This window comes from Cinclus cinclus, chromosome 12, assembly GCF_963662255.1.
Source record: "Cinclus cinclus chromosome 12, bCinCin1.1, whole genome shotgun sequence".
In the NCBI taxonomy this organism is placed as follows: Eukaryota; Metazoa; Chordata; class Aves; order Passeriformes; family Cinclidae; genus Cinclus; species Cinclus cinclus.
The window spans coordinates 1,328,840-1,340,821 of NC_085057.1; the positions used below are offsets into that span (position 1 = coordinate 1,328,840).

The 11,982-nt window shown below is 54.9% G+C and overlaps 1 protein-coding gene across 1 annotated transcript; it reads right to left on the reverse strand.

Annotated features, from left to right (window-relative positions):
• Positions 1 to 5,618: 5,618 nt before the first annotated feature.
• BHLHE40 (basic helix-loop-helix family member e40) lies at positions 5,619 to 11,134 on the reverse strand. Its single transcript, XM_062500708.1, has 5 exons — positions 11,055 to 11,134; positions 10,901 to 10,970; positions 10,617 to 10,724; positions 9,957 to 10,080; positions 5,619 to 8,939 (listed from the first exon to the last, which is right to left on the reverse strand). Exons 1-5 carry the CDS (start codon positions 11,132 to 11,134, stop codon positions 8,089 to 8,091), a joined length of 1,233 nt encoding a protein of 410 aa, XP_062356692.1. The 3' UTR covers positions 5,619 to 8,088.
• Between the last annotated feature and the right edge of the window lie 848 nt (positions 11,135 to 11,982).

Below are 11,982 nucleotides of genomic sequence, written 5' to 3' on the forward strand. Positions count from 1 at the left end.
GGTGGCTGTGCTGCCCGGAGGGAGCTCCATGCACGGCAGGGTCGGTGACAGCGCTCCCGAGGGTATCGTCTTAGAAAGCGACTCTTGGGAGGCCCGGTGATTCAAGGGGAAAGCTCTGCAACACTCATTCTGGGAAGTTTCCATTTGAATTGCTGCAAAGAGCAGTTTTTCCATGATAAACAGATTGCTTCAGTTCCCCAGCAGCACTGGGGGGGTCACGGCCACCCCTTCCTTCCACAGGGCCCTGAGTCATCCTCCACCCAAGGGCTCAGCCAGGGGCCAGCGTGGCAGGGTCCTGGCAGGAAAGGTGCTCCCAGCAGCCTCCCATGCCACAGGGCAATTCAGCCCCGGAGCAACTGGCACCTCTCTTTGAGGTCAAATGTTTGTGTGAAATCAAGAACCTGAGAAAACCCCTCACCAGCCATGTCCTGACCAGCTTGCGCAGAGCCAGAGCCTCTCTGGGCTTTTCCTTGCTGAACCAGGACTCCAGCACTGGTGGGTCAAACACTTGGTACAGGCAGTGCTGACGAGAGCCCTGCCTCCTGGGCCCCCACAGCACCAGCAGTTCTGGATCACAGGGGGCTGCCCAGCCCCTCACATTTCCCTGCAGCCCCAGAGCAGCACCCCAGCCCTGGCCGACCCTCAGGAGCAAACACCACTCATCTCCTCCTTGGGCTGACCCCAAAACAGGCCGGGTGCTTCATGTCCCAGCCAGTTCCAAGGCAAACATCTAAGCAGCAGAGATCAGTGAGAGAGGAATCCCACTGCCTGTGCCTTTCTAATCCTGGGGAATAATGCATCCCATGAAGTGCAGTCTGGATCCAGTCCAGCACTCACGGAAGGCAATGACAGACCTCCCACTGATTTCAATGGGAGCAGAGCGAGCTGGGGTTTCATCAGTGTGGCACCAGCAACAATAGCTCCTCAGCCCCAGCATTTCTGAATACTTTAGAACATGTTGCCTATGCCCATAGGTCACATTTAATCTCAAATCACACCAATTTCACAACACATGCACTGAAACCACGAGACAATCATCAGTGACTGCTTCCAGTCAGGATGGAGATTTACCCCCATCAACAGCTGCAGTCAAACCCTACCAGCAGGTCCCAGGCCCTGCCACAGCAGGAGGGGGGACTGGGAAAAGCCCCCAGCATGGCCATAACCTTATTAATGATTCGGTGTCAAGAATAGAAATAAGAGTTAAATCTTCCCTAAGCTGCTCAGCTGCACACTGGTGGTGTACACATCCTCAGGCAGCAGCACAAACACGAGCTCCGTGCACACCCCGTGACACAGATAAGCAATATTTCAGCCCTAAGAGTTTGCATATTCATTAGCCCTTTCAAAGCAGAATAGATCTCAATCTTTTCTCTCACTGCCATGGCACAGAGGTGACCAGAGAGCTGTGCAGAGGAGGGAATGCTGCTGTACTTCAGCAGCACCATGGGCTGTAGGAAGGATAAAACTCTGGTGCAGAGAGAAACTAATTATTCCTCTTGGGTGACAGCTCTGGCAGCCACAGCCTGTGGCCATCGCTCCTTGAGCGGAGCTGGTGTTCAGGAAACAACAACGTGGGAGCCCATCCCGGGTGCTGGAATAAAGAGCAGAGGTCAGGGAGGAGGTAAAAGGGAGCTGTAATACCAACCCAGCCTTTTCCCATCGGCACTGCCACCCTGCAGAGGGTCGCTCATGGACACAGCTGAGGTAGGTACAAAGAGCTGGATGCCAAGAGCAGCCAGCCCAGGACAGCAATAAGCACCCGAGGAGCTGCCTTTTATTTCCAGGCATTCCTGTTTCCATCAGCTGTGTGGTATTACCCAGCCTGCTCAGTTTGCAGTTTTAACAAGGCACATGTGGTGAAAAACCCTTCCCATGCAGAGCTTTCCTGTTTGACCATTTCCAAAGGCACTGGGTGTGATGACAATAACTGCCTCCATGGGGTGACGTGCCTCGGGCAGAAACACACCTGGGACAAAGACACGTGTCTAAGAAATCAATTATTCCAAAATAGGTAGAAATATTATCCTCCATTTCTTACTCCCCAGCACGGTGGTGCCCCAGGAGCGAGGGCAGAGGCACCCATGAGCCATGCCCAGTGCTCCCAGGGCAGAGGTGCCCTGCCCAGGGCCAGTCATGGTCGCTGCAATTAGCAGCTCTCGCTGGCACCGAGAGGCATCGGGAGAGTTCTCAAGTGCCTGCAGAAGGGCAGTGGGAAAGGTCTGGAACACGAGGGAGCAGCAAGAGCCACATCTCCCGGCTCCGGCAGCGTTCCAGGGTTACAAAACACGGACAGCCCGTGTCACATAGCGAGGGTCAGTGTCACCAGCCCTGCAGGCTATGGTTACACAGGCTGAGCCCAGCAGAGTCATTCTGCCTGCAGCCCTGTGGAGATCATCTCTCCTCTGCCCCCGCTGCCCGGGCATTCCCAACCCTCTTCTTCCATCCCGAGCATCACACGAAATGTCTAAGGGGGAGAAAAAAAAAAAAAAAAAAAGAGACTTGCTCAAGACCTGCTGCTTTTTCCACGCCGAAGCAGAAACAGCAATTATCTGGTTCAGTCTGGTGCTGCTGGCCTAGAACATGCCATGACAACGTGTTTCTCGTTTCAAAGCCTCTTTTGTACTAGGACACAGTTCAAGGGATCTTGCAATGCCTGCATTTGTAAACACGCCGCACTTGCAGCTACACGCTCTGCAGATGAAAGCCAAGGCAGAGCACGAGGGCACTTCTCCCTCTCTCTTCTCCCTCTTCTCCTTCTTTTCCCTCCGTGTGTCACAGCCAGGGGATGGGGCAGCTCCCCCAGCTCAGCCTGACCTGCTGAATCAGGGCCCCGGCAGCCCTGGGGCTGGGTAACCACGCGTGGTCCTCAAAAAGTCACGGCACGTTCAGAAAAATTGAGTCCTGGAAAAGGGCGGGGAGTGGGGGGGGGGGGGGGGGGAAATCACAGCAAAAAAAAAAAAAAATGTGCGTCACTGCAGATTATTTTAGGCCCTGGTCCATGCATAATGCAAATAAGCAGCTCCCGGGGTACATGCCTGTAAAAACCATCCAGTCCCACAGTTCTCGGCTACGGGAGCTTTCCAAACAGGTGGTGAAAAGCTAAAATTATGTGTCTGTGTGTCCTCACCGGGGTTAGGAAAGGCCCTGGCTCTCAGGAAGGCTCTCCCCGTGCCTCCAGAGGGCTGGTATGAAACAGGACCGAGACATTAAAAAATTCAGGAGCATTTCTTTCCTTTTGAGGCAATCCTGCTCTCCCACTCAGCAAACCTCACTCAGCACCTCCACGGCACCCTTTGATCTGCCTGACCCCGCTGCCCCCTCGCAGCCGCTCTTCACGCACACTAACTTCATTTATTTATTTTATTTTTTTGTCTAAAATCATTGTATCCTCCTTGTCTGACTTCAAGGAGTCACTCGGGAAGCCCTATTTATGGGTTGAAATGCTGCTGAAAGAGTTATTGCCGTGTTATTCAGCTGTTGTGCCAAGCCTGCATGGGGATCGGGTTTCTGCTGAAAGGGTGCCAGGCACGTCTTTTTCCAGGAACCAGCAGCCGTATTTAGCCTCCGGCTGCACATGAAAGACTGCAGTCGGAAACGTGACATTGTGTCAACATTTGAAGCAGGTCAGAGCTGGGTGAGACCATGAAAACAAGCCCGGGAACTCAGCACGCCCTGGCGGGGCGGGCGGCACGGGCTGTCCTGGGCTGGCAGTGTGCCGGGGGTCGTCCCTCCATCCAAACATCATCCATCCATCATCCATCATCCATCCATCCATCCATCCAAACATCCATCCATCCAAACATCCATCCATCCATCCATCCATCCATCCATCCATCCATCATCCATCCATCCATCCATCATCCATCCATCCATCCATCCATCATCCATCCATCCATCAATCCATCCATCCATCCATCCATCCAAACATTATCCATCCATCCATCCCTCCATCCATCCATCCATCCATCCATCCCTCCATCCATCCATCATCCATCCATCCATCCATCCATCAACCATCCATCCATCCATCCATCCATCATCCATCCATCCATCCATCCATCATCCATCCATCCATCAATCCACCCATCCATCCAAACATTATCCATCCATCCATCCCTCCATCCATCCATCCATCCATCCATCCATCCCTCCATCCATCCATCATCCATCCATCCCTCCATCCATCATCCATCATCCATCCATTCATCCATCCATCCATCCATCCATTATCCATCCATCCATCCATCCATCCATCCATCCATCCATCAACCATCCATCCATCCATCCATCCATCCATCATCCATCCATCCATCCATCCATCCATCCATCATCCATCCATCCATCAATCCACCCATCCATCCATCCATCCATCCAAACATTATCCATCCATCCATCCCTCCATCCATCCATCCATCCATCCCTCCATCCATCCATCATCCATCCATCCCTCCATCCATCATCCATCCATCCATCCATCCATCCATCCATCCACCCATCCATTCATCCATCCATCCATCCATCCATCATCCATCCATCCATCCATCCATCCATCCATCCATCCATCCATCCATCCACCCATCCATCCCCTCCTTCTCCAGGGATGCTGCTCTGGCAGGGCTGGGAGGGTCTGCTCTGGTGCTGGGGTCCCCACAGGTGCAGCCCCTGCCCTACTCTGCCCCACAGAAGTCACCAGTCCTGCTGACACCAGGCCAGGGCAGCAGAGAAAATTCCTGGTCCATAATAATCTTTTGCTTCTGGGGTGAATGTCCTTTTACCTTTTTTAATTTTTTTTAAATTTATTTTTCAATTCCTTTTGCAATTTTTTTTCTCTGTGACTGAGGATCTGGAACCCCTGCAAGTTGTCCCACCATAGGACAAGGGGGTCAGAATATGAAGACCAAAGGGGAGTGAGAGCCATGGAAAGGAGCCAGAAATCCAGGAGTTCCCAAGGCTGAGACAACTCTGCCCTGAGCACCAAATGCTGTCCCCAAATGGGGTGACTACACAGCTTCAGTAAGACCAATATTTAGCCCTAATGAAAGGAAACATAACATGAACTCTGGGATGTGTGGAGGCCCCAAACACATTAAACCAAGCAGCATTTTTTTTTTCTAGCATTACTTCAGCTAAGGTTTCTTTAGTTCTAACCACAGTCTGACAGAAGCATTGGCCTCTTCATGTGGGGTCCTGGAGATGTTCAGCCCAGGACTGAGCAGTGCTGGCCAGTTGGACACTTGAACCACTCCCCACGCTTTGTGATCCATCTGCGCAGTGAAAATCCCAAATACCCCCTCAGAAGTGCCTGTGCCCCATCCACACACAGGCAGCACCACTGGGAAAGCGAGTCCTCCCACCCATCCCTTTGTTTGACCCCTCTTCTGCCTTTGGGGGAGGTCTGGGGTCATTGCCGTTTCACCAGAAGCCAGCATTGCTGCTGGAGAGGCTGGCAGGGAGCTGTGCTGGGACAGGACCCGACCCTCCGGCTCATTTTGCAACAGTGGCAGTAGAGGCACCAGACTGCTCCACCATCCACAGTGCCAGCTGGAATTCCCAAATCAGGGACACCTCGGACACGTGGGGGTGGCAGGGATCACTCCAGCAAAGGCAGGACCTGACCCTCGCACCCCTCAGCCTCGGTGGGCACCATCCCTGGCAGTCCTGGGGCAGCTGGGACACAGGCTGAGGGTGCTAAAGTAAAACCAGTTTGCAGCAAGTCCATTTTCCTCCGGGAACTGGGAAAAGCCTGTGGAGACACTCCGGGGTGAGGGGCTGCCTTCTCCCCACAGAGCTTGGGACCCAGGAGCCAAATGCCAGACACAGGGAGCAAGCACAACGTGACATCAGGAGAGAGCAGGAAAGCCAGCCAGGCTCTCCAGGCACCTCCCTCGAGTCTGCAAGGAAAAAAAAAAAATCCCTGAAGGTGCCAAGGGAGTTAAAATAAACAAATATCCCTGGTGACATGGGTAATGGGAGCCTGAGTTAGAGGCACTGACAGTGGAGGAGCTGTGGGGCATCAGGGCTCTGCACCCCAAAATCCTCACTCCCCCCTGCACCCCAAGATCCTTCATCCTCCCTGCCATCCCTAACCCCCCTTCCTCCCTGAGCCCAGAGATCCTGCTCCCCCCTGTATCCCAAATTCCTCCCTAATTCCTGCTCCTCCCTGTGCCATCCCCTGCTGGACCAGACCACATGGAATGACCCTGCTCAAACATTTCAAAGTACAGGAGGCAAACCCTTATCTTCCACAGGAAAAGAATTATTTTATTAAGCATTTTTAAACAGCTACTTAACATTTACTCAAGATAAAAATATGTACAATATCCCACCTTAAAGGCGGCTCCAAAATATAAACACTGTACCTCTCCCAAGAGAAAAACGGAATATTCCTCTTCAAAAAAAAAAAAACAAAAATACAACCCAGAAACAAGAATACATTCATATTTCTCACTTCTTTATGCTCAAATAGTTATACAAATAATAGACATCTGAAACGTTTTAACTTTTAATATATTTATATAATATATATATATATTTATAACAGGATTTTACAAATAAAGGCAACAACTGTATACCAAAAAAACCCAAAAAACCAACAACAAAATAAACGTTAGAACACAATCTGCAATCAAGCATAGTGCATCTCAACAGCTGGTGCAATGGGAGGGTGACATGAGGATCCAGACAGGGGTTCTGCTCACCAGTTCTCAAAACCAGTCAGAAAAAAAAAAAACACCAAAGAGCACTGCCCTTAGCAGTGAAGTTTGGGTTATTTTTTTGATTAAAAAGAAGCTAAACTGGAGATGATGTTCCTCTGTGGAGAAAGCCCCTTGCAGCTCACAAGTGTCACCACCGGGCCCCTCTCTCCTTAGCTCGGGGATGTGAGCCAGGGTGTGCCAAGGAGGAATCCAGATGCTCAAACCCTGCCGGGACCAGACTCGGGTTCGAATTTGAAAATCCCAGCTTTGTCATTTTCCAAAGGCACTGACAGGGGCACGTTCAGCAGGGATGGCACTGCCAGCTCTGGCTCAACTGCTCCCTCTGGCAAGAGGCTCCCGACCCTGGAAAACCGTGGTGGTTCCAGGGGGACCTGGTGATGCCCAGGGGGACACGGTGATGCACCCAGGGACGTGACCATGCCCAGGGGGACACGGCAGCCCGTGCAGCAGCAGCAGCAGCAGCAGCAGCAGCAGGAGAGGCTGGAGGCGATGCCACCAGCCAAGTGATCCCAGGGACATCTCCTCCGACCCGGCCCAACGTAGCAGGTCAAGTTACAGGAAGGGCACAGGTTAATTTATTTATTAGATTACGCCATGGAAAGCTCCAAGCAGCAGCTACCTTTTATTTCTTTAAAAATATCTATGTATCAGCAAAGGTGTGGAGAGAAACCCATCTTAGGTCTGCCTGACCTGTGTGTGACCAGGCAGTGACCACTGCCCTGCGTCTCCTGCACTCCTGGTGGCAATGCCACCACTGCCACCACCCCACAGTGACCACTGCTCTGCTCCTCCTGGTGACATTGCTGCCCCTGCAGTGACCACTGCCCTGCTCCCCCTGTGCTCATGGTGGCGTTGCCACCACCACCATGCCATGCTGGGGGTCACTCAGACACCAGCCCAGCTCCAAGGAGCCAGCGGGGCCACTGCCCTCAGAGCTGCTCAGGAAGTACCGTGTTTTATATTCACACATTTTATATTCACAGACCCTCGAACCAAGTCTGCCCGATGGAACATTTCTTCACAGCTTTGCAGTAGATTCACAGCTGACTGAGTCAACTGTTGCTCTGTAGATGTGGAGAGGGAGGAAGGGAAGGGGTAAAGCACAAAACCCTTCTTAAACCGTTCTTTAATCTTTTGGAAGTAGTTGTCAATTGCTAACCTGGGCGCATCCTTCATCCTTCTCCAAGCTACCTGACAAGTCAGAGAAAAGGGGATTTAGCTTCCTACGCACAGTGAACCTCGTCCCCACACCTCAGTCCAGCCAATATATAAAAGTGAAACAGCCTCTCAAACTAAAAAACAAAACAAAACAAAAAAACAACAAAAAGAAAAAAAAAAAAAAAAAAGAGAAAAACCAGTCACACCGCGCTCAGTCTTTGGTTTCCAAGTTCAAAGGAGGAATCTGCTTCAAAGCTTGAAGCAGAGCCGAGGAGTCGATGGGGGAATGGGCCGGTACAGGAGAAGGGAGTCTCTGGGGCATCAGCAGAGGAGGGGAGATTTTGTCGGGGTTCATGAAGCCCGTCAGTGCCGCGGCAGAGGCCGGCAGGCTGGGGTACAACACGGGAACCGAGGCCGGGTACCAGCACTTCTCCAGCATGGGCAGGTAGGCGGTGGCAGACGGTGGGATCAGGTAGAAAGGCAGGCACAGGGGAGGCTGGTGAGCGTGGGGGCCCAGGAAGCCGCTGGAAGAACCCATCATGTCACCGCCAAAAGGGCCCTCATCCTGCGGCGACTCCAGCCTGCTCCTTTTGGCCGGCGGGTCCTCAGTCTCCTGCTTAATAGAGCTTATTCTCTCCTGCACAGCGTACTTGAGGTCGGTATCCTTTTTGAAATAGGGCTGTTCCGATTTGGAGTCGCTTTTGTCCAGCTCTCCCCCGTACCCGCTGTCCGTGTCCGTGTCGCTGCCGCTCTGCTCCCCGCTGGAGTGAGCGAATGTCCGCTGGATCACGGGCACGCAGTTCTTCCCGTGGCCCTCGCCCAGGGCCACCGGCTTCTCCTTCAAGTCCATCATTTTGGGAGGGATGTCCCCCGCCTTGCGGGCCGCCCCGCCCTGCAGCACCTCGCTGGCCATCCGGTGCAGGTGGCTGACCAGCTGCGAGGACTTCAGCTCCTTGCCGTTCTCGTGCTTGGCCAGGTATTGCAGCATTTCCTTGGCACACATCTGGAAACCGGATCGAAACATTTCCTGGCTGGAATCAAGGTTTCTCGATGACAGGTCACCTAAGGAAACATTAACAGAAGGAAATTAAAAATTAACAACATGCTAAATAGTTCCATTTTCATCTCCGAGGCGGGCCGGAGGCGACGTTGGACTTGGGCTGCAGCACAGCCAGAGGGGAATGCAGTGTCCAAGCTGGACTCTATGAACAGAAATCCCTGGATTTCTGCAGAAATGGACAATTCCATCGGAACATTCACCTGTCCATTTTTACATAATAACTTTACGTAAAGTGCTGCCCGCTCTTTTTTGTTATTTACTGTACAATCCACCTTCAACAGGTACTGGAGTGCAGAGAGGGGAGTGAGTCAAGCTGTGGCTTCTCCAGGAAAGCCCCCGGGGAAGGGAGGGTGCACTTCGACCAGCACCTCCCGGCAGGGAGCTCCCGGCCCTGGCAGCAGCTCTGCCAGCCCCGGGGGACTCGGTTGCTCCAGCAGCTCCACTGCACTCCCTGCGGCTGCCGGGGCAGGGACGGCGCCTCCGAAAAATTCTGGTTTACTGTATCAGATTCACGTGAGTGCCACATGTGAAAACAGCAGGAGGAAGTGCATCTAAGGCTGATAAGCTGAAGCACCCGGTCTCCCCTGTGCCTGCAGAGCACAGGCCAACTCAGTTATAAAGAAACTTAAAAAGGCGTGTATAGAAAGCAGATTTACATCTATTTCCAGAGAAAAACAACCAAATAAACACGACTGTGCTATCTGAAGCTCACAAACACAAACGAGAAGAATCAAACGGCTTTGGGGAGAACCTCACAGCAAAACTGGGCTGTAACTAAAACTACTTAAAACCCAGTTTAATTTCAAACGAACTCCGGGACACTCTGCACTGACCACCTCGAGCAATTCATCTCTTTTTGTGAAAGCTCATAAGCAAAGCCTGAGAAAATGACAGCACGAAAGCCACAATTCCTGTCTCCTCCCTTCTGGGGGAACAAGGTGTCACAACCACATTTCACAGGCTCGCCAGGGAAAGTCCATCACACACACACAGGCTCTCACCCTGGTCTGAGCACTCACCCGCCTGCAAACCGCTCTGCAGAGCGATGATCTTCTGCTGCTGCTGCTCGATGAGGTTGGTGAGCGCCTTGACGTGCTTCAAGGTGAGCTCCAGAACCACAGCCTTCTCCAGGTGCCCTAGAGTCTGGGAGCACAGGGACAGGTTGGCACCCGCTGGCCATGCAGGCAGGAGCCCCATGGGGCTGCCAGCGCCTCCCCGGGAGCCGCGGGAGGCAGGACACGGTGAGACCCTGAGCAGGCAGGGCTACACCGGCAACATTCCACGGAAATCGCTCTAAAAGCAGGCTACGGAAAAGGCTCCCACGGAAACCTCTGGGTGCTTTGGGACCAGCCGCATAGCCCGGAGAGAAGCGTTTTATTTATCGGTTCTGCTGCCCCTGCTGGCACCGTGACCTGAGCCCGGGCGAGCCCGGCCGGGGACTGCTCTCGCCCGGCAAGAGTGCGGGGGGGAGCTCCCGCAGGGATCCGCAGCTCCCGGAGAACTTTGGGATGCACTTACAGGCTGCTCGGGAGTGCGGCACCACGGAGAAAAAAAAAAAAAAAAAAAAAAACTTAAAAAAAAAAAAAGCCAAAAAAGCCAACCAAACAAAAAAACCACCCGAAATCCGCGGTGAAGCGGCGGCGGGGGAGCCGCTGCCCCGTCGCTCCGCTCGCACCTACCGTCAGCTTGAGGTGCTCGGGCAGCAGGTCCTTGAGCTGCGCGATGCACTCGTTGATCCTGTCGCGCCTCTTCTTCTCGATCAGCCGGTGCGGCAGCTTGTAGGTCTCCTGCGGGACCGGGGCAGCGGGTCAGCGGGGGGACGGGACAGCCCGCACGGCCCCGCTGCTGCTGCTGCTGCTCCCCCCGTCCCGGGAGCGCACCGGCCGGTGCACCCCGGTAACCCCCAGCTTACCCCGGTAACCCGCAGCTCACCTCAGCGCCCCCCATCTCACCCCCCATTTACCTTGTTATCCTCGCTCCTCTTCAAGCCCCTCCGCGGCTTGTACACCTGGTACATGTGCGCGAAGTCCAGCCTGCGCGGGGCGAAAGGAGAGCAGCGCGTTATCCCCGGCCGGGAGCTCCGCCGGAGCCCCCCGAGCCCCCGCAGCCCCTCTTACCCCGGCAGGTCTCCGCTCTCCAGGGCGGGCAGCTTGCCCAGGCAGCCGGGCGGGGGCTGCGCGCTGGGAATGCGCTCCATGGCGGGGGGGTGGGGGGGGGGGAAGGGGCGCGGGCGGCGCGGGGCGCTCAGGGGATGCCGGTGCCGGTACCGGTGCTGATAGCGGCGCTGGTACCGGAGCCGCCGCCGCCGCTGCTCATGCCGCGCCCGCGCCGCGCGGGCTGAGGAGCGGCGGGCGGCCGCGGGCCGGGTTAAATGCGGGCGAGTGGGTGGACGGGAGCGACGTGCGGAGCCCTGTGACCGCCGGCACGTCTGGCGGCCCCGGCGCCCCCGCCCCATGAGCCGTCACATGAGCCTCACGTGGCGGCGGCGCGGGGGGAGGCGGGGCCGGGGCTCGGGGCCCCCCCGCACGTGTGTCCCGGCGCGGCGGGGCCGGAGGTGGCGGCCTGGGGCCGGGCCGGGCCGGGCCGGGCCGTGCCCGCCGCGCAGTTCCCTGCCGTGCTGTGCCGTACCGTGCCTTGCGGTGCTGTTCCGTACCCTGCCGTGCTGGGCTGTGCTGTGCTGTGCCTGCCATACAGTGCCCTGCTGTGCCGCACCGTGCCGTGCTGAGCTGTGCCATGCCGTGCTGTGTCGTACTGTGCTGTGTCATACCATGCCATGCCATGCCATGCCATGCCATGCCATGCCATGCCATGCCATGCCATGCCATACCATACCATACTGTGCCATGCTGTGCTGTGCCTGCCATACAGTGCCGTGCTGTGCCATACCATGCCATGCCGTGCCATGCCATGCCATACTGTGCCACCCCATGCCGTGTCACACAGTGCCATACCATGCTGTGTCATACTGTGCTGCGCCGTTCCGTGCCATGCTGTGGCATACAGTGCCCTACCATACCGTGTGGTCCTAGTGCTTTGTCCCAAGAT